Source organism: Magnolia sinica, chromosome 16, assembly GCF_029962835.1.
Source record: "Magnolia sinica isolate HGM2019 chromosome 16, MsV1, whole genome shotgun sequence".
Classification (NCBI taxonomy): Eukaryota; Viridiplantae; Streptophyta; class Magnoliopsida; order Magnoliales; family Magnoliaceae; genus Magnolia; species Magnolia sinica.
This window is the reverse complement of record NC_080588.1, coordinates 28,316,901-28,340,942: the sequence shown is the minus strand read 5'-3', so window position 1 is coordinate 28,340,942 and position 24,042 is coordinate 28,316,901. Positions and strand designations below refer to the sequence as shown.

Sequence of the window (24,042 nt, the reverse complement as noted above, 5' to 3'; positions counted from 1 at the left end):
CTCTCTCAGAATGACAACCTCCATGAAATAGTGTACTGCTGTGGCAACTGTGGCCATAATGGTGCCCACCGTTATTGACACGCCCCTTGTAACGGTCAAAAAAAAAATTGTTCTAAAAAAAACCAAAAAATAAAAATAAAAATAGATCTATTAAATCCAGAAAATTCTAAATATTCCAAATATGCATTCATTTTGTAATTTTGAATTTGTTTATGATGATGTAACGGTCCACCATTTGGTGAGAAAGCTGTATCAGGTGGTTTAATAAATTTATGAACCTGACAGCCTGGCATTGACTACAAAACTCATAAATTTATTTATTTTTAATTATCTAATACTAATTATAGATATATTAGAATGAATTTAATATTAAAATATCTCACATGTGTAGGTTCTTGCTAATTTTTAAAATTTGACTGAAATTTTAAAATATATATATATATATATATATATAATATATATATATATATATATATATATATATATATATATATATATATATATAAAATAAAAAAAATTAGTTGCATAATCTGTAAAATGCACATTCATATGTTCTTATTGGAATAATGCATCATATTCAACCACAACAACATAGATTCAAAAAAAAATGGTATAAATAACGATTTTTGAAGATTTTCTAGAAAATAGCCCATAGAGCTTCGATTTAACAAAATCCTTGAAATAACTTATTTTGATCCTCAAATTCAAGCTACGAGTGGTTGGAATTTGCAGTAAAATAGTTTATGAAAGAATTTGAAAGAGAAGTGCCAAAAATGAGAAAAATTGCAACTTAAAAAGATCAAAAAATAAAAATAAAAATAAAAATAAAAATTAGTTGCATAATCTGTAAAATGCACATTCATATGTTCTAATTGGAATAATGCATTATATTCAACCATAACAACATAGATTCAAAACAATGGTATAAATAACTATTTTTGAAGATTTTCTGGAAAATAGCCCATAGAGCTTTGATTCAACAAAATCCTTGAAATAACTTATTTTGATCCTCAAATTCAAGCTATGAGTGGTTGGAATTTGCAGTAAAATAGTTTATGAAAGAATTTGAAAGAGAAAAGTGCCAAAAATGAGAAAAATTGCAATTTAAAAAGACCAAAAAAAAAAAAAAACACACTACCCGTTTATGACTATTACGTCCTAACCATTACGGGGCAATAACGGCCGTTATGGGGCGTAGCGGCCGTTACGGCCCCCGTAACGACCAATCTGAGCCAAAAACTAAGGGGCACTGTTTCAACCCCCGTATCGCGTAATGGACTCGGCCGTTACCATTACGTATCGGTCGTTACGGCCAACATGTAACCGATTTGGTACACCTTGTTCCATGACCATCCCCACCTGACCGAAAACTCTTTCAAAGTTGATCAGCCACCAACCTATTAGGAAGCTCTCAACAAACAAGGTTGAATATTCCAAATAGCGTCGGTGCTCCCCTCCTACCATACCTCTGCTGATTTACCTTCCTATTACAAACTATTTCCCATTTTCCCCGTGCATCTTCAGCCCCCACAATTTCAATAGGACCTCCAGTGCCCATCAACACTTACGTACCTCTCCCCCTCCGAAAGTGTTTCTCCCGATTGTGCTTTCCTACGGTTTTCTTTCTCCACATTTCCCTCAAGTCTTAAATCTAGAAACTATCTAGCCTCGCCTAGAATGGATTACCATTAATTAATTATCACTAAAGTACCTTCCATTAGATTTCTTAATAGAAGTTGGGGTGTCATGCAAACAAGGGGTCGGCTGCTCGTGTGGGCCCACCATTATATTTATGTGAAATCCACGCCAACCACCCGGCGTGTCTCCCCATGTTAGGTCCAAGACCAAAAAATCATCCCCATCCATGATTCAAGTTTATTGCAAGATTGAAAACAATGTATATGGCAACACTCACCCTCCAAAATGTCTCCCTTGGTGTGGCCCATCTAAATCACGGAATGTGTCTGATTTTCGGGCCCCAAGCCTAAATTTTGGGGTGGCATCTAGTGGTTGGAGTATATTTTACATAATCATCATAGGGGACCTTGTAAAAATCAAGGGTGGACATCTCTCTCCTAACTATTTTCGTTGGCATGGCCCGGTTGAATAACAAGTCAGCTTGATTTGGGCTTGGGCGTAACGTGGAATTATCTAAACCAGAGTGGATTTCATATACACATCACAGTGAGCCCCTAAAAAAATCAATGGTGGGCGTCCCTCTCCCAACTATTCCATATTTCTACTGTTATATTTGGGGGGGGGGACCAGATTTTACAAGACACCCACCCTGATTTTTTACGAGGTCCACCCTGATGTGTATGTGAGATTCACTCCAACCATTAAACATGTAACCCCACAAGAGGCCCAGGGCCAAAAAATCAGGCTAACATGTAATTCGAGCAGGCCATTCCAAAGGAAGTTGTTAGAAGAGACGTCAACTGTTGATTTTTACAATTATGAATATTATATGAAATCCACTCCAACCATTAGATATCACACCAAAATTTAAGCCTATGACCCAAAAAGCAGGTCCATCCATGATTTATGTGGGCTACACCAAGGGAAACAGTTTGGAGGATGACCATTTCCTTATACATTGTTTCCAATCACATCATCCACCTAAATCATGGATAGGGCTAATTTTTGGACCCTGAGCCTAACATGGGGTGATGCGTCTGGTGGTAGGGGTGGATTTCACATTAACATCACAGTGGAGCCCACCTGAGCAGTCAGAAATCTAACGGAAGGTACTCAAGTGATAATTACTTAATTAATGGTGTAGCTTATCGAAAACATTTTTTTAAAAAGGTAGCGGGATGCAAATACTATATTAATGAGGTAGTATTTTGTAAATTTCCCTTACTATTAATACATCTAAATACTACTCTTCAAAGGCATTTCAATCAAATGAGAGTGTTAATTGACTTTCTTGTAATTAGTCTGCTCTATAGATTTTCTATTATATCTCAAAAAATTGTTATTGTAGAAAGCAAGATCAGGTGCCTAGATAAACACTATATAATTTTTCGGAAAAAAAAGAAAAAGAAAAAAAGGAAAGATGACATTTATTTTAATTATCACTTGGGCAGGGGGTCTGGAAAACTCAAGAGCTGAAATTGGGTACAAATCAGAGAATATTGTTGGTATGTTCTTGTTTGTAGTGGGCAAGATAACTGCTCATCATCTTCACTGCTCTGGAAATAGCTTATCCGTTTGTTTTCAATATCATTTAGTTACCTTTCAAAAATTATCACACACAAACAAATATGGTTGTGAGCCACCATTTGCACCCACCCTGATTAATAGAGGACCCTCCCTGTCTAATTTTGGCATTAGAATATAGCAAACCTAAACTATCACAACACCAAAAGCAGAGAGAAAAGGATGCCACTGTCCATGAGGATGCATGCATAATTTATTATTTACTTTTACTAATGGGATGCCTGTAGATTTCGGTTCCCTATATAACTAGTAGTGAACCACTCGGTGCATGTAGAGGTGTACATCGAGTCAAACCGAGTTGAGCTGGCCTCAGCTCGACTCGGCTCGGCCACTAGCTGACCTCAGCTCGAACTCGACTCGGCTTGGTCCTTGAGCCTGACTGGCCAGCTCGGCTCAGTTCGGTCAGTAGCTCAGACGAGTTCGAGCCGAGTTCGCCATTGCAGCATTTTCAAACACCTGGACTGCACCTTCAAAATCTTAGTGTATTTGAGACAGCAGCAATGGTTTTACACGTATTTTATCAAACACCTTCTAAGCAACATAAAAATCAAGAAAAAAAGGGTGTTGGTTTCATATACATACCTTCCTTGCCACCAGCCACACTTCTTTGAGTCATTTCATCAAACACTTGGTGAGAGCAACATCAATATCAAAGTAACCGAGTCACCGAACTGGTTCAATCCGAGTTCGATTCGAGCTGGGTTCAATCCGAGTCAAGTCGAGCTGGGGCCAGCTCGAACTCATTTTCAAGCTCAAAAAATCAGCTCAACTCAACTCGAACTCAGCTTTGAACCGAGTCGAATCGAGCTTTTTTGAGTCGAGTTAAGCAAGCTAATCGAGCTAGCTCGGTTCGTGTACACCTCTAGATGAATGGGTGGACAACACGTGTTTGATCGTAGAAGGTTTGAGTAAGATCCAAATCGTTTAGCATATGTATGCACTAAGCAACCTCTGGCCCAAAAATCAAGCAGGGCTAGACATCATGTGGGCATTGACCTTATCTGTATATCGTGTTGGTGTTATGCCTACATAGCACAGGTGCAAAACAAATGCGATATGGGAAGGTTGTATAAGATCCAAGTCATTCAGCATGTGGACGCCACTTTTGACAAGCAAGGCCTGATGACATTGATCTCATATGTGTATCGTGTTGATGTGCGTGCCTACATAGATTACCGTCCTTTGAGTAGTCCATTGGATTACAGAGACTCCAAGTGGTTACTTGAATGTAGTCAAGAGGGAGGGAAGAGGTTACTAAACAAAGTAAAAAGAACAAATATGTGTGTGTGTGTGTGTGTGTGTGTGTGTGAGAGAGAGAGAGAGAGAGAGAGAGAGAGAGAGAGAGAGAGAGATTTGGAAGGAGCAAAGAGAGGGCTGCCACAAAGGCAGACTTTTTGTCCAGATGTTCCCTCATCTTCCTTCATTAGATGAATCCACTCAGCAAATAACTCTTTTTCACAAGAAAGAAAGAAAGAAAAAAGTCAAGGGCTAAGACTGCGCTTGTGTGTGTGTGTAGAGAGAGAGAGAGGGCAATGAACAGAGATATTTAAAAAGGTGTCAAGTTCGACCGGATGGACTACAATTCATAGTCCACCCAGCAAATAACTTCTATTCTATCATGTGCATGCAACATCCAACCCTTCCAATAGGTTGTGCCGACCATGAGGATTAGCTTGCATAAAAATCAGCCACATCCACTCATTGTGTGGACCACACTAGTATTTTGTTATGTTTGTTATTTATCAATGGTTAGAAATTGTTTTCTATGGTATAATCCACCTGATGAATGGTTAGGCTGACTTTTGGATAAAATGATCCTTATAGTTGACCCAACCTATTGGAAGGGTTGGATGTTGCACATACATGATCAAAGGGAACTTATTCGCTGGGTGGACCATAAATTGTCATCCAACCAGTTGGACTTGAGACCTCTTTAAAAAGAACAAACCTTTATGTAGACGTAATTCCCCAGCACTTTGCTTCTTGACAGGTCCCCTTCCATTTGCAGTTTCGGCAGTTTCTCTCTGCTTTTCTTTCACTTTAAAAAGCTTAATCATTATTCCTTCAATCACAACAAATTAAGTTAATTTAGTATTAAAAGTACATAGAACTGTTGCTTCCAAAAGGAAACAGATATGCTCCAAAAACAATGTCCAATAATTCACAAGTTAGTCCAATAGTGTCTTCTATGAAACAAACACACGTATTTAGTGCATATCCTCACCCCCACAAAGCACCGTATCATTTTCCCCCCTTGATATGACGTTTACAAGTTCTAAACAAACACAAAAGAGGCCCCTAATCAGCTTTTTACTTGGTCATCCAATGTCTAAACAAACCACAACAAAAGTCAATTTCATCTGACATTAGGAGACATGTAAATTGCTATAATGACTATTTACTTTACCGGAGTAATGGCAAAACAAACGTCATATCATTTCCCCCCCTCGATATGATGTTTACAAGTTCTAAACAAACACGAAAGAGGCCCCTAATCGGCTTTTTACCAGGTCATCCAATGTCCAAACAAACCACAACAAAAGTCAAATTCGTCTGACATAAGGAGACATGTAAATTTCTTTAATGACCTATTTACTTTACCGGAGTAATGGCAAAACAAACAGGCCCTTGAAAGAAATGGAATGTTCTAGTCTGCTAGTTTGGATTCATGCGTCAACATTGCGTCGAGCAAGGGAAACAACAAAGGATGTCGTAAAGTTGCACGAAATGTGAAGCAAAGAGGCAACAGATTCAGGTGAGGGGCCAGGGAAACTTCTGTTTCAAAATGTTAGCAATTATAAACAGCTAAGAAGCAGGAGTCTGAGCACAATTCTGAACTATGATTCATAGCGGGAGTGGCACCGGATTAGAAGGATCGTGCAATGAGTATGCGAAAATCAATAAAGATTTGGGTCATGCAGACATGAGGAGGGCTTTTCATAATGATGGAGGGAGTTTGATGTGGTCTTATGGGGGTAATATGGAAGACCAATGCAATGAAAGCAACGGAACATGATATCATTCAGAGCATGGGAAAAGCACACCGAATTTCTGATTTTGAAATAGCATTTGTTACAATTGAACTTTTTCATGGTCATCTGTTGTGCCAAACAAGGAGCCTTTTGATGATTATAACTAATAAGAGACACCAAGCCTCAAATCTTATGCTTTCAGAAAAAGCAAAGCTCAGAACTAGTATATATTTCTATGACAATAAAGTGCAAACTAAATGCACTATAAAAGTACATGCCAAAATATGTAAAACACCAAACTCAAATGACCACATCTTCTGACCAAATAACTTCAAGGCCAATGACATAAAGAGCTATAGTTCTTTCTTCGTCCATAAGCAATCTAAGGGCAATGGGACCTTAAACAAGAAGACTAGAAACAATTCTCATTGTGTATGAGGGATTTAAGCCACCCTACCCATCCATGTAAGTTATTTTTCATATCACCTGTCTTAAGGTCTTTCAGTGTGTACTACACTGCCATAAACAACAAAGACGTTTAAACTCAAGTTGCCTTGAAAACTTTCAAATAATAAATCTTGATGGAAGTGTGGAATCAAATCTCTCAGTGAAGGTTGCAGATGATGCAGTGATTGATCATGAATGGTAATTGATCGGAAATAAAAGCAAGAACTATATAAAAATATAAAGAGGCCCAAAATCCAATATGAGCAGGTGTAGTACAATTGGACATCTGCTTTGTACATTGCATGAGTGTGCAATAAAAATGTAGAAGCATCATTTATCCCAAATTGTAATAAGCAATGTGGAAATCATGCTATAGCTCATAACCATTCCACTGCAAAATAGAACATAGAAGGCACCACAACTTACTATGTAATGTATCTTGATATATCTGCTTTCCCCAAGATATGGCAGGCACAAAAGGAAATAGTGGCTTCTGCCAACAAACATCCGAGATACATAGACCATGTTATAAAAAATGAAAGCAAAATGATCTTCAACATGGAAAAGAAAATCAACGAAATTATTTGATTTATTTATGCAAAATTATGCTTTAGTGTACAACAATAAATAAGCACAATATCCGATTTGTAATCAATGAAGCGTGTGATTAGTAAGTCACAAAGCATGCATGCTTACCTTCTTGTAAATAAATCCAAACAAGTGTACAAGTCCTTCGCTAAATAGACCAAACCGTTCTCAAATTAGTGGATGCCAAGTGAAGGATACAGCCAGCAACACTCCCCAAAACTCCAACCATATACTGAGAGTTCTGAAGTCATCAGCCCTTGCCTGCTTTCCACTTTACCCGTGTTGGTGTAGTCCGTATCTTGCAGAGGATATGGCAAAAGATTTACACTAGCTGCCTACCTGACAGAACCCTCCTTTACCCAGGGTTGGGACCAGAAATGAGAGTCAAAAAACTACATTGGTGGGCCTTCTACTAAAGTCAACATGATGTGATCGAACATAACCTCCACCAAATCACAAATGGACATGCAGAAGAGCATTGCCTAGGGATATTGCACAAAAGGAGAGGGGGGGGGGGGAAGGAAAATTGTAAGATTTGTTGCCATTGGATCAATGATCTTGAGCCAAGAGTATCCACATAGAAGGATCAAGGAGCATGCTAGGGAGATGGTCAATTTGGACCATCGGATCTCTAGAAGCATGTGCAATGGACCAGATGTACGATTAAGGATTTAAATTAATGTATTCGGACAGTTGGATGATAGATGATGCATGCAGGGCATTGTGTTTACAACTATCTAGAAGCAAGTCCACCTAAGACACATCTAAAAGGAAATGCAACTTGCAAGGCTGAGAGCTGGTTGCATTAGTTCACCAGGCTTCGAAAAACTCAGCCACGAGTTTGGAAATCAGTGTCAGTGTTTGAACATAAAAGCACCCCCATGTCACATCTTATTTGGTCTTAGTGGCAGTTGGTTATGAAGGCCTATATGCAGGATCGGTATCTCACTCATAGGATAGTGTCATACATCATTTGATTCCTTTTGCTTCTTCACCATCCTCCGGGTGTTGATTACCACTTATTCCACAGTATTGGATTTACGTGCGTAAGGGGAGGAACATCAATCATGGGTTCACTGGCTGTTCTGATCGGCTTATGATCGTTGTGTTGTCACCTTTGTCACTGCTGCCCTTCACGTTGCCACATTTGTCATTAGCTAGTCTCTAACTTGTGGGCTCCGATTGTCTTTGGGATGAGACCCTCATGTCCATCTCAACCTTAACAGACACATTCAGATTCACCAATATGACTGACACACCTTCCTACAATCTTTTCACCTTGATATATGGCTCATCCACCATGTCACTCTCAGATTCCTTCGTAGATCCGCTGGTCCATCCATCAATCATTATCATCACCTAAGCCTTATCCCAACTAATTGGGGTCCACTACATGAATCACGTTCTGCCATTTCACTTTATCAAAGGATAACTCTAGTTAGACCATAAGTCATCAAGTCATTTTTAGCCATTATACGATGAGTGAGAAGGGCCAAACATATTAGTACGACTAGGAGTACCCATATGGAGTGCATTAAGTATAAGTACCCATTTATCCACTGTATATATCAACAAGACTTATTTCAGAAATAGACATCTCAACGAGAACAAGTTGGTAGGGTTGGACTGGATCGTAGATTGTTTTGGGACATGTTATACACTGTCAGTTGTGGGCTGGTTGTTGGCTGAGTTGGATAGGCTGGCTATTAGTGGACAGATTGTAGAGTAGAATGGGGCTAAGATGAAGTGGAAGATTTACGTTGAAATTGTCCTAGAAGTGGACTGCTTAGAGATAGTTTACTGAACAGGTTCAGGGATAGTTTTATAGGTTAATATTGAGCTGCAGTTGGCACTGAGATGTGGACAGATTCTGGCTGGTTTGAGTCAGTTTTAATGGACAGGTTTACAGACTGTGGTGAGATAACTGTAGGGACTGCTGTTGAGGATTGTATAAAGGCTAGGTTGAGAAATTAAGTTGGACAGATAGCTGGAGTTAGGGTGGGGATAGATTTGGGAAAAAGGAAAGAGTTGAAAATTTTGAAAACCAACAAGATACCAAGGAAACACTTGCCAAATACCAAAATAATGCAACTAGAATTGAAAATATCTAATTGCAACTTCTGAAATTTCTGCACCAGATCTTTGAAGCAAGAACATAAAAGAAAGGGAATAGCTGAATGGAATCTCTCTACATGGGACCCAATGGCATTGCACTAAAGTTATGTAGGGCATCATACAAGTAGAGGAAGGTTCCCATCGCAGGAAATTCAAGGACTAAGACAATCTTTATTATAATTTCATAGAACCCATCTATACATTTGGGGAATTGAAAACTAGTAAAACTAAAGAATCAGAAGTCAACATTATAAAGGATGACTAGTTGATTTATTAACTGATTGAGGAATTCTAATGCAACGAGAATGAATCTGTAAATAAACTATAATAGATTAAATGATACAGGACATAAAAATTAAATATGATATGCAAGATTTCAGGCTTTAGACACAATAATTCCACATCCCACATAAGATCAAACATTCAACATGGGGAATCTACACGGGTCTAAGCCTACACGTGTTAGGGCTGGATCAATTAAAAATTATAGACCAAACAATCCTCAAAAAAGAGTAAATTCATCCAGGCATGCAAAGGATTAATTCCCAATCCAAGGGATTCGCATGCTTCAAATCAGGAAAGCGTAGGGTTTGCAAAAGTGGAATAGAACTTAGGATTTAGTATTATCTAGGGTTAGGGTTAGGGAAATAAAGTGAGAAATGGGTGAAATAGAATAGAGAAACGAACCCAAAGTGATCCACACGTGTGGACAGCGGCCTGGGCCTGACGCACGTGCGTGGGATCCTACCCGCATGTGTGTGAGGCCCACGAATCTGAAATCAGCCAGCTAGGTGCTGGTCTGCCAAGTGTGGTCCACCTTCACACCAATCGGATGTCTAGTTTGTGCACGGTGCTCCACTAAAGTTTCAGCCCTCCTAAAAGGCTTGATTCTACAAATCTGCTGTAGAAGGAAGATTGGTTGCAAAAATGGATGGATTTAGAGATGCGATGGTTGTGAGAGATGATGAATATAGAGGGTAGGAGGTGTGGGCGAATTGGGATAGATGTGGCTTCGCACCACGGTAGTTAGCCCTTCCAAGAAGGGAGGGATTCACACCCAATTAGATTTCCACAACTCAAAGAATTACAGAAGCAGGAAAACGCAGAATTTTATTAATAATCTTCAATGAGAAAAAAACTACAAGGGGTTGCCTATTTATAAGAAAACCCTATACCCCAAAAGCCACACCATGTGTGCACACTATTACTTAGAGACAAAGTAACAAAAATAAAAACCGATCAAAGCAATCTAAATCGTTCATGATATTCCTAATAACGATAATAAGCAAAACTCAAAATCCTAGATCATCTAGGGTAGTGGGTCACGATCATGAGATCTAATGGTGGGATCCACATGATGATCGGGTCCACTCTAAGGAACCAAAACACAGTCTTCTAACTAGGATGTGGACCTTGCAATAAATGAGTTCAAAAAAAAAAAGAAAGAAAGAAAGAAAAAGAAGAAGAAGAAGAAGCACACTTATAGTGGATTGGAAACTAATGATAGCTCAAATGAGATGATCTACAAACAAAATCCCCTTAGAGATCAATGTTTTGAGAGATTACGGATTTCTAAAGCATAAATCTAAGATAAAATAATCCTTACCCAGTGTTTTGAGTATCCATATTGTTACGTGTATCGATGACTGGGGACACGGAAACATGTATCAATATCGACAATACTTGGAAACATATTGTTGTCTAAGGGCAACATTCGGAAAAAGGTGGAATTTTCGGTGGAACTTCAAGAGATGTTAAAAGACACATGTTTACACATGTAGGAAACAAAATATTGCAAGAAACAACTATACATAATAAGTTTTTATTTTATGGGGACCTAAACATGTATTGTCGGAAAAAAAAATAAAAAATAAAAAATAAAAAATAAAAATAACAATATAAAATAAATATATAAATTTTGTAGCCAATCAATAGATTGGCCAATACATTGACATAAAAAATTTCCACATCAATTAACAGTGAAAAATACATTTTCCAATATAAAAATGGAAAAAATAGGATTTCACCAATTTCCTCCATTTTTCACTTAAATGTTAATTTTTTTGCCACAAGTCCATATCAATGCATGATAATCATGCTTAGACATAGATTTCCAGTCACCTTTGAGTTCCGACCCATCTTCATTTCAAGTCAAGATTTCTCCCCAAATCCAAACTTTAAGTCAATAACAACCCAAAGTAATTGAAATCACCTAAGGAACAAATTTCCACCAAAAAAAAAAAAATGGAAATTTTTTTGATTTTTAAAAATTTTTCCAATTTTTTGTCAATTTTAACCTATTTACGGATGTTTCCCTTGTATCGAGGATATTATGGCTGGTATCAAGGGAACTTTTACAAGGGATTCTTCTCAAAATATCAATGATATCAATAATATCGGCGATATTTGGAAATTATTTAACTGCCAGAAATTTCAGTATCACTGACCTGGCAATACAAAATATCGATGATATTATGAATGATATCACCAATATTTGGATAAATAAATTTCCTTGTCACTTCGACCATGTATGTATTCATTAGAAGCATGACAAAAATGAACCGAACTTCCACTGAACTAACCAAATATGTATCAATCTTAAATAATGAAATAAAAAATAAATTAGGAAAGTGAAACCAAATATTAAGCAAGTTAATCAAATACTTAATGTTCCTGAGTATTTCAAGATTGATTTGGGCCAATGAATAATTGTCTACAGAATTTAGGCCAAAGTAAGAATTAAAAATCAAACTGGAATAAAGACTAAAACTTCTCAAAATTATGAAATATGGAAATAAAGAATTAAATCAACAGATCATATTATAAATTGATATGCACAGAAAAATATTGTTGATATGTGATGATTCAACATTTCTTTAACAGTTGAAATGTTTAGGTAAAGGCGGTTAAAGGGAATAATCAGATTCATGAACTAGTAATGAAGGAAATTAAATTGGAAAATCAGACTATCACCTAAGACCACAAGAAATAGATTTAGTGAATTAGGTTGCAAGCTAAAAGAGAAAAGAAAAAAAACAAATGAGTCAAATGGCAAAACCAGAAATAATGGAAATCAATGCATTAGGCAACTAACTTGGAATATTAGAAAAATACCAATGAGACTCTCACTTAGTGTTGTCGATATTGTACGATTTACGATTCAAATCATGCGATTAGAATCATATCATACAATCATATGATATATATATATCTACGGGTGAATCGCAAATGGGCCATAATCGTACAATTCAATTATGAATCGTACAATTCGATATTAATGTCAGAAAACTGGCATTTTCCAGTAGAAATATTGATTTTTTTTCTGTTTTTTGCAATTTTTTAGAGCTTTTGTTTTTAAAAAGTATTTAGGCCCCACATACATTAGTATATCACTTCTTTTGCTACTTTTGAGAGATTTTAGAAACTTTTGGAGGTTGTGGGCTATAGGAAACCTAGAAAAAGAAATCGACATATCTTTTTTGTCAGTCAAAGGAATCGAACGCTGCTTGTTGCATTCGATTTCTACATTAAAATAAGTAAGAATACATATAAAATAATTATTTAATCTTTTCTATTTCATTTATTTCATGTTTAGGTGAAAATATGCATTTTTCAAGGGGAAAAGAAAAAAGTACATTTCAATTTTTTTTCTTTTTCTTTCCAATTTTTTGCAATTTTTTTAGAGCTTCTGTTTTTAAAAGCTATTTAGGCCTCACATACATTATAATATCACTTCTTTTCTTTCTTTTGAGAGAGAGTGGTAAGATTTGGAGTTTATGTGGGCTTAAATAGTTTTTTAAAAAAAAAAGAATTTTCTCCTTTTTTTTAATCATTTATAAGATTTTATGTTTATGCGGAGCTTAAATAGTTTTTTAATCTTAATATGCAGGCCTGTCACTTGTGTGTTGATTCTTGTTAAATATTAGAGATGGGAAAGGAATCAAAGACCAAAGACAATGATCTTACGTGGGAATATTATTCAAAGATGGATGAAAACAATAATCTCCACCTAAGATGTATTTTTTTTGTGGGAAGGCAATATCGGGGAGGTGTTTCGAATGAAACATCACCTAGCCCGAACGAAGAAAACTATAGCGGCATGTCTACAAGTTGGTGATGATCATTGTGTGTAGTAAAGGCCGTTACGTAAAGATAACAATGGTAACCGTTACGCCCCTCATAGAGGCCATAACGACCCCGTACTGGAACATTATGGAACCCAATGTAAGGTTTTCAAATTTTTTTTCAATTTAAAATTTTAAATAAATAAATTTAAAAAAAAAAAAAAAAAAAACAGAGAGAGAAACCATAACGGCCGTTACACCCCGTATCATAAGGCTAAGGGTGGTGGCCGTTACAGCCACTGTTACCGTTACGGAATACCTTGGTGATGATATAGCAGAAAAAAGAATTTGTTGGATGGTAACGTTAGTAAGAAGAAGCAACAAGAGGAAATGGCGTACGATGTTGGAAGGGTTCCTATTATTGATGATGTGGATGAAATCAGTGAAGGAAAAAGGAAAAGAACGGTTTTATGGGAAGAAAGTGGGCCAAAAGAAAAACAAGCCACTCTAAGAAGAAGAAGAAATAGACAGTTTGTGTCTTTCCAGACAAGATATAGACAGTTTGTGTCTTTCCATTTCTCATTTCCTGTATGCAAATGCCTACCGTTTAACCTTGTAAAGAGTCCATTCTTCGCACATATGACGGAAGCAGTTGCTACATTTGGGCTACGATTGAACTATCGTCATATCATAATGTAAGGGGTAAATTTTTTAAGATGGAGGTTAAACCGATAGAGAAATCTATCGATGTTTATAAGAAGAAATGGGGGAAGACCAGATGCACAATAATGTCAAAGGGGTGGACCAATGGAGTGAATCGGTCTATTACAATTTTTTTTTGTTAATAGTCCATGCGGTACTATATTTTTGAGATCTGTTGATACATCCGATATTCCAAAAAATGCGGACAACTTGTTGGGCTTACTTGAATCAGTTATTGATAAAGTGGGCAAAGAGAATGTAGTACAGGTGGTTACGGATAGCGCATCTGCCTACATGAAGGCAGGTCAAATGTTAATGGAAAAGAGGAAGACATTGTTTTGGTCTCCATGTGCGGCCCATTGTATAAACTTAATGCTTGCAGACATTAGAAAGTTGCAAGTTTATTCGGAGACTGTGGCGAAAGCAAAGGGCTATAACAGTCTATATTTACAAACATTGTTGGGTCCTGAATTTAAAAAGGAAGCACACAAAGGGGGAGTTGACAAGACCGGCTGTAACACAGTTTGCTACGTGTTACTTGACTTTGAAAAGAATCCGTGAAAATATAATTGGCTTAAGGTCGATGTTTACCTCAAAAGAATGGAAAAGTAACAACTTCTCCAAGACTACAAAGGGGGAGTATGTTCAAGACATAGTTTTGGTCGATGTAGATTTTTGGCCATCTATCAAGTTTTGCTCGAGGACCACTCTCCCATTGGTCAAGGTGTAACGGCTAATTGATTCAAAAGAGAGGTCGGCCATGGGTTATATTTACGAAGCGATGCATCAGGTGAAAGAGACTATAGCAAAGAACTTGGGAGAGGTGATGATGCGAACATCAGTGGTGCACCCTTTAGAGTGTACCAGAGGAGGCATCGCCGACAGAGTACCGGAGCAGATGAGTTCACGTGGATGGACGTTGGGTCCATCAAACCCATTTTCTGACGCGCTACGAGTGCAGGAGCAGCATGACCACACCCTGACCATAGATCCATGGATTGGATTTCACACCCTACTACACGAGTGTTTTAGTTTTAGGCGTTTTTGTTCTTTTCCTTATTTTCAAGAGCTTTATTGCACTTTCTTTACTTTTTGTCTTTTTTTGTTATTTTTCTTGTTTTCAAGGGCTTTAGTGCACTTTTACTTTTTCCATAGCTTATATATACGTTATGAGAAACCCTATTTTCATTATTATTGAACGAATAGAAATTCGTCTCTTTTCTTCCTCTTTATTCAAGAGATTAGGGTTTCAGGATTGGCCCTTGGGGGTTGAGGATTCCACTCTGATTTCAGGTTTCCTTCTTTCTAGATATTTGAGGTGCAGGAAAAGGTAAGAATCATCCTCCTTATTTTCTTTTGACGACAAAAGAACCAGTACTTTCTGAATCCCGAACCATTCAATCTTCAACCCTTTCGTTCCTCTCTGGATATCCCCTTTCTAGTTTGAATGGAAAAGGGGGATGGTTAATCAATAGAATCAGATCCAAACTTAACTGTGGACTGACTTATACTAGATCTGGGATATCCTCATATCCCTAGGTCCACCATTTTCACTGTTTACGCAATTTTATGTTAAAGGGCATGATCCTGACGGAATGACCTCATCTTTGTTTTGAAATTTACTTAATCCCTTTGACCGAAAACGTTTAGTTATTTGTTGTATTTATGTGCACATTATTTAACCTGATTATACATGCATCTAGGATTAGGTCATCACATGTCCCTGCATCAGGTGAAGAAGCGATATCAGCCATATGGGAAATTATAGACCAATGGTGGAATCTTCAGTTGCATGGGCCCTTACATGCGGTAACTTATTTCTTAAATCCTAGATTTTAGTATAATGACAATTTTCGTCTGGATTTAGATATTAAAACCAGCTTGTATGACTGTATTGAAAGAATGGTCCCGGATTCAAGGCAAAGGGTCATCATTGATGAGCATATGGATATGTTTAAAAGGGCATATTGATTTATTTGGAAGAGAGACAACAAAATTAACTATAATGACAAAGCAACCAGGTAATTTTACTTAAAATTATTTTGCTTCTTTGACTTTGATGGTGTGCCTAAGTTTTATGAATTAGTTTATTTATATAATTATATATTATTGTTTTTTATGTTTATGGTGGGAGAGTTACGGAGACCAGTGTCCAGAATTGCAAAAGTTGGCTATTCGTATTTTGAATTTGACACGTAGTGTTATTGGTTGTGAACGCAACTTGAGCACTTTTGAGTAGGTGAGACACTATTGAATTCACTACTCAACTTATGAATTCACCATGTAGTAACCAATAGCCTTACGTTATGTAATAATACATTCATTGCAGATACATTTAAAAAAGAGGAATAGACTCGAGAAACAGATATTAAATGTGCTCATCTTCGTAAAATACAATCTCCAGCTCGAAGTTCGTCATGCAAAGAGAGAGAAAGACCAAGGACTTGATCTTATACGCTTGTCAGATATGAAATCTAACGATGAATTGATCACCGCAAAAGAGGATCCTGCACTTCCTACAGATAACAGCTGAACTGAATGCTTTGTCGAAGGATTGGAGGATGTGCAAGGTATAGGCGGATCCACATCAAGACTAGATGGGCGACATGGTATAATTGCATGTCGTATGACTCGTATTCTTATTATTTAGTCTTGTAGTCTTATATTATAATGCATTATGTAAAACTATTTTGTAGGTCCTAGAAAACTTGCTATCCGAAGTGAAGGGAAAGGCGAAAGTAGTAGAAGAGGAAGAGGAGTTTATTTCGAAACCAAAATTCCGAAGATGAAAATGATGTTGATAACATTGATCTCATTGATGATGAGGTGGAGGATGATGGCGCTGCCACAGCTGACGAAGAATAGATTCATTTGGACTTCTCTTTCTTTTTTTTTTTACTTATAGAAACAAGTGAATGGAGAATACATTATATATGCAAATGGGGATGGGGAAAATGTTTTTTTTTGAATCATATAGAAAACTTACATGTACATGGGATGGGAAAAGGGTTATTTTTTTAACTTGATTATGACATGATGATACAACACATTCACATTTCACAATGAATCAATGATCCATTTAGTATACAGTTTATCACAATTCTAGATTTTATTTTATTTTTTTGCATATTCATGACAAAATGGATGTTGGATGTGTGTGTTTTTTTTACAATTTTTATTTTTTATGACATTTTTTTAATGAAAATTTGGAAAAAAAAAAAATCTTATGATTTACGATACGATACGATTCAGACCCCTTTACGATTTACGATACGATAATGATTATGACAGCATTGCTCTCACTAGCATTAATAGAGAGGAATATGAGACAACATAAATATAATCAATGAATCAAGGTGTTCCATATCTATTACAAGACACACGTAAAGGCCAATACGTATAGGTAACGGCCATGACCGTTACGCAATGCGGGGGTGAAACGGGGTAGTTGATTTTTTGGGACCGTATCGGCCGTTACGGTAGCCGTAAAGGCCGTTATGAGGCATAACGACCGTTACCCCCGTAACAGTCGAAAAACGGCCATTTTTTTCCTATTTAAATCCATTTTTCCCCCCCTTTTTTTACTTTTCTCATTCCAAAAACTCTCCTAGATCATTTTACAATAGATTTCGACCACACTCACTATGATTTTTAATATTAAAATCGTAGATTGAAGTGATTTGAGCGAATAAAAACTCTAATAGCCTTTTTTTTCAAAAAATTGAAAAGGTAGTATTTATGCAAATTTTCTTATTTCTAATTTTAATGCTTTATTGTGATGTGTAAACATTAGATACATATAATCATGTTCACAAATTCACTAGACAGCCCGATACAACACTCTCACCAAAGAGTGGACCGTTACACTACTATAAACATGTTCAAAACAAAAAATAAAAATAAAAATAAAAATGAATACATATTTGGAATATTTACATTATTTTTTATTTTCTAAATATTTTTTCAGAATTTTTTGGGCAAAAGAAAATTTTCAATCGTAACGGTGGTCGTAACAGCCGTTACGCCCCCGTATCGGCCGTTACAGCCGATACCCGTATCGGTAATGGTGGTAAACATTATGGCCACCGTTACCGATACAGAATACCTTGCAATGAATTAAGTTATTAACTAGAAACAAAACTGAGGAAGTCAATTCACAAAATTGAAAACGAATGTAATCAATGAATCCTTTCCCCTGGAAAGCTAATGGTTCATATGTTGATGAATCTTATTTATTGATGACCAGTTAATCGAATAGAATATGGTTTTATCTTTCATCATTAATTGTGTGGAACTTAGTTGGCTAGAGGTTCCCTATGGAATCTCTCTCTCTCTCTCATGGGTCCAAAGTGGACACAGAGGCCAACAGGGCCAAAGGGAGATTTGTGTTCCCATGGTTCAAGTACCATAAATTCCATAACCACTTCATCATGTTTGGGCGACCCGGGATTAGTTTTGTGGTTATCCTATGTGGAACCAATGACGAGTTGGGATGGATTAATCCCCACCGTTGGGCATTTTGTTCCCATCGCCCTTCACCTTCAAGTGTGTGATTGTTTACTGGCTTACAAGTATGTGATGGACTAAATTAGGCATTCACATAGGTGGATCGCATCAAGTCTCCTAACAAAGAGACCCATCATGTCCAAATTGGATTGACTTGATTGCATGTTGGCTTCAACTAAGCCTTAAACTGGAGATCATGAAAGGACTTCATGGTCCTAGCTTTTAGGCCTTGGCACAATTTTTGAAGTTACATTGGTGGCTGACACACAAGTGTTGTTGGGATCACACATTAGTATGCAATGGAAGCCTTATATGCATCAACAAAAGGATCGACTAGTATTCCCGAAACTTAGTTGTGGATAAATCTTGTCGGCGGTACCACCAATCAAGTATTAAAGCAGACTAACTTCCAAAGGTTCCTCAAATATTTTGGACTGTTAGAGCTTTTGATTTCACCATTAAAGTGTATATTTTATTAAACTTGATGGACATCCAGCGATTAGATCTTTTAGTGGCCCACCCCTTGTGCCTACATGGGATATTAGGCCAAGGATGGACACCATAGTTAGTGAAGGGATTTGGATCAATTTGGGCCAATTTAAATACTTGGATGGAAAAAACACAAATGTTTGATGGTGTAGGGCACACTAAAGTCTGTAGAGATGAGGACCATCATAAGGTGGTACTCCCTGAAAACCCTAAACTATTCTTATATATAGATCCTATATCGGTATTTTAAATAGCGAGTAACATGTAGGTGCTCACCCCTCTAAAGCATGAGGCATAAGCTACACGACATGCAGCATAAGCTACACACTACTTCTAGATTTTTAATCAAGGTTATGCTTGGTTACACCAATTTCATGATATTCAGTACCAAATTCGAGTGATTATTTTTTTTTTTTAAATAACAAAATTTCATGATATTTTATGCAACCTAAAGTAATAGGAAGGGGCGATGATTAAATATGAGAGTAAAGAAAGAGCAATTAAACTAATCTTGTATTATTTTACTAAAAGCATTGAAAATATTAACTAATTTTTATTGAAAACAGAAAAATATAACAAATTATTAAAAACATTACTTGATTTTAATGTTGGGCTGAATAATAATTTGTAATGTGAGATACGTAGCATGTAGCATAGTCAAGAAGAAGAAGAAGAAAAAGAAGAAGAAAGGAGGAGAAGGAGGAGCGGGAGCAGGAGGAGCAAAAGAAGAAGATAAAGAGGAAGAAAGAGAGAGAGTCCTCACTTCACCTCCTCCCTCTTCTACTCTCCTCCACATGGGCGGGTCGCCTTGGTGGACAACTCTCATCTTCTCTCACACCCATAGCCTTATAGTGTGGACATGAGATGGCTTTCTTAGCATCCTTTCGCTGGAGATAGATCAAAGAGAGACCTTCTATGTTGAAGGATCGTCATCGGGCTTTTACAAACTCAGAGAGGATGCAATCATAGGTATGATCTTAGCCATTGGTTTCCATCTTTGGAAATTTGTCATCTAGATGGGAAGTAGATCTTGATGGCATAAATATGGGTTTTGCAAAAAATTTAACACTTCCGTCTTTCGAAAACCCTAACGTGATCAAACTCTAAATAGGTCATATCGGATTTGAATCTCCATAGCTATAAATTAGGAAAGATCAACATTTGATTAAAAAATGTCAAGCCTACATTAGCCGTTAACTTTGGTCCTAACATACTAAAAACATGTTATTACATGTAATTGAATTTAAATCTCAATGGATTGAGGATTTAAAAATAAATAAATAAATTGACAATTGAATCTAAATGTAATGGATTAAATCTATACTTTGATAAAAATAAAAAAATAAAAAAAATTAACCACTAAATTTTAAATCAAAGATTATTTTTTACTTTCTAAAGATCATGAATTGTCTTTCTTATGGATAGGGGTGGGAATGGGCCGGGATGAGCTTGGCTTTAGCCCAACCCTAGAGCCCTAGCCCAACCTAGGCCCTAATGGGCTAAAGAGGACCCGGCCCTAGCCCTCGCCCTAGAGGGCACATTGGGACTAGGGCTATGGCTAGGGTTGAGGCCGGACCTATAAGTATAAGTTAAAGATAGGTTACATGTATGCTATGTGTACAATTAGTGTACAACTGGTAAGTACGTGTTTATAAACCATTATGCTCTTCTAGAGAATAAAAGTTTTTTCATGCCACACTTGTGCCAATTGTCAAATCAGATTATTCATCAACCAATCATATGCCCCACCCAACTATCCACTATCAATATACTATTCACTGCATAAAGTGGAGTTCACAATTTGGACAATTTATAAGTGCCTGTGTATCATCCATCACACTACTAGAGGATCAAAGTTCTTCATATTACTACATACACACCAGTATACAGATTCTATAACGTACATTACTAAAACCTGTGTACTATATAGTATAAACTTGAGAAACGGGCCGGACTGGGATACTCATCTTGGCCCTGGCCCTGGCCCTGGCCTGGCCCGGCCCAAGACATGGCTTATCGGCTGATAATATCGGTATTGGCAGTCAGTGATACGAAACCCCCAGAAAATACTGAAAAATACTGAAAAAACGCCAAACTTCCATTTATCGTGCGATATATCACAAAATATCATGAGATATCGCCGATATATCGCACGATAAGGCCTGATATTGTAGATTTTTGAGTAGGACTGTAGCCGTGCGACATCCGGCGACATCTCATCCACATCCCATCCAGAAATTCCAAAAAAAAAAACACTTACCTGTTCAATCTGCCCAAGAGAGTAGCGTTCGACTAGATTTGGGCGAAATCCACAGAAATCCTCTCTGAAATCGGGAGAAATCATCGCCGATATCTGAGAAATCATCAATCTGGGAGAGATTTTAGGGTTCCAGAATGCTGGAACCCTATCTGCGTCGAAAAAAAACGGCGTGCGAGCCTTTTTTAAAGGTATTTGCATTGGCTGGTGTACCGCACACCACGAGCTTACTGGCGCATTGACGTCACCAAGTTTTGTGGGTCCCATCATAAGGTATGCATTATATCCAAACCGTTCATCCATTTGTCGAGCTCGTCGTAAGGCTTGGCCCGAAAAATAAGACAGATACAAGGATCAAGTGGACCACACTGCAAACAGCGGTCAGAGACTGAACGTCTACCATTGAAACCATTTTGAGGTCACAAAAGTTTTGGATGAATATGATATTCGTTTTTCCTCTTCATCCAAGTCTGTGTGACCTAATGAACAGATTGGATGGAAAATAAAAGTTATGGCGGGCCCTACGAATGTTTTAATGGTGAGAATCACTGTCCCACTGTTATCTGTGATGTGGTCCACTTGAGCTTTGGATATGACTCATTTTTGGGATCATCAACTAAAATGATCTCTCCAAATGGTTGAACGGTGTGGATATAATAAATACATTATTGTGGGGCCTATATAACTTTGAACCGCCAATGCAACTCGAGCTCGAGAGTGACAGCGCGCGCCTTCGTATGTGTATTTCCTGCGAAACCGTTTTGCAGGCACTTCCTGCGCAAGGATGCTGGGTGGGGCCCAATGAGATGTTTATGAGAAATCCACCCCATTCATAAGTTTTGCCAGCTCATTTTAGGACGTGACCAAAAATGAGGCGTATCCAACATTCAAGTGGGCCACGCGAGAGGAAAAAGTGGGCATTTAGTGAGCACCGTTGAAGCATTCTTATGGCCAAAAAAGTTGTGTCAGGCTATCTTTTGGGTGTTTTCACTTTATCACATTTGTAAAGACCTTATGAACGGTTTGGATAGCATATAAATAGTAAAGACCTTATAAACGGTTTAGATATCATACAAAATAACTTGGTATTTTCAATTTTTTCCTGATTTTTTCCCTTTTAAAATGTTGGTGACTGTTGGTTTTATATTCTTTATACTTGTATTGTACTTAACGCTCTTAACTGTAAGATTTTTATTTTGAAGAATGTAACATTTATATATTTTATTTTTTTCTTACTATTTAATATTTATCATATATATATATATATATAAAATTAAAAAAATAGAAGTATTGTGTAGTTTATGCTACACGCTACGCTATTTCGCTACACGCTCGGAAGATTGAACGCTACGCAACACACTACCGCTATTTAAAACACTAATATTACTACATACACACCAGTATACAGATTCTATAACGTACATTACTAATACCTGTGTACTATATAGTATAAACTTGAGAAACGGGCCGGACTGGGATACTCATCTTGGCCCTGGCCCTGGCCCTGGCCTGGCCCGGCCCAAGACATGGCTGTTCAAGGCCGGGTCACCCAGGCTGGAGCAGGCAGCTTGGCCCATTGCAACAGAGACCAAGAACTGTGCCGGTTAGGAGTGAGTTGGTACAAGTTGAAGGGCAGGGGGAAGGCCCAAAAGGATGTGGAAAAAAGTAGAAGGAAAAGACTTGATGACCTATTGTCTAACTGAAGATTTTTGTTTTTTTAATGATGACAGGGTCTAACTGAAGATATGGGCCATGATAAAGTGGAACGTCGGAAAAGGATTCATGCAGCCGACCCCTATTACTTGGTATATGGCTTAGATGATGATGATGATGATTTCAAAATTTTAAAAAAATAAAAAAATAAAAAAAATCGAAGATTTCAGAAGTTCTACCACTCAATTTTGACAGCTTAAAATCCCAATTCCATCAATATTACTAAAACCAACACTTTCGAAAAATTCACAAAACTCCCACATTCAAGCAACCCATAATTTGAGGAATTTCAAATTTTCAAAAAAAAAAAATTGTTTTAAAAAACTAAATTTTCGTAAATTCTGCCCCTTCAAGTACGGCACCTCCGAACCTTGATTCCAGAAATCTCATAAAATAATTAAAAGAATGTGGTAAATTCCACCAGTCGATGTTGGCACCTTCAAACCCTAATTTCTGAGATTTCATTCCTTAAAATATAAAAATAAAGGCTGCTGAAATCGAATGCTACGATCCTTAATATGCAAGAACAGAATTTTATAAAATGAAATAAAATCGAAGACAGTAAGATCGATTTTCATACCTCTTCTGATTTTCCGCGCTTTCGTTCGTTCGTTCGTAGAGGAGAGATGGCACCAGAGAGCAAGGAGGAACGGGAAATATATTATGTCAGGGGGACCGGAATCGTCTACCACACCTGTTTTAGGCAGACCGTAAAACGCAAAAGCTCTGTGGGGCCACCATTTTGTATATGCGAGATCCAATCCGTCCATCAGGTGTGAACCCTTGTGTTCACGGCGTACTAGGAAGATCAAGTCCATCAAAAAATCGGATGGGCTACACCAATAGGAACAATGTCAAATTGCTCCGAAACCTTTTGAGCGATGAACGAGGCTTCGGTCGGACGTGGCATACTGACACTGCCAGCAATTCGCTACTGGACGGTGCTCTGTGGGTCCCACCAAGATTA

General features: G+C 37.4%; 1 protein-coding gene across 2 annotated transcripts in view; it reads right to left on the bottom strand.

Moving 5' to 3' along the window:
* LOC131229534 (NEDD8-conjugating enzyme Ubc12-like) overlaps positions 1-23,778 on the bottom strand; it is a 36,464-nt gene extending 12,686 nt beyond the window's left edge. Inside the window, exons 1-3 of one of the 2 annotated variants that reach the window (XM_058225523.1) lie at positions 23,656-23,748; positions 7,068-7,134; positions 5,171-5,284 (exon numbers count right to left, since the gene is read on the bottom strand). In XM_058225523.1, the coding sequence (XP_058081506.1) occupies positions 5,171-5,279 (109 nt within the window). In that variant the 5' untranslated portion in view covers positions 5,280-5,284; positions 7,068-7,134; positions 23,656-23,748. Of the gene's footprint in view, positions 1-5,170; positions 5,285-7,067; positions 7,135-23,655 lie in introns of both variants that reach the window. The other variant, XM_058225522.1, reaches the window with a different exon arrangement.
* Between the last annotated feature and the right edge of the window lie 264 nt (positions 23,779-24,042).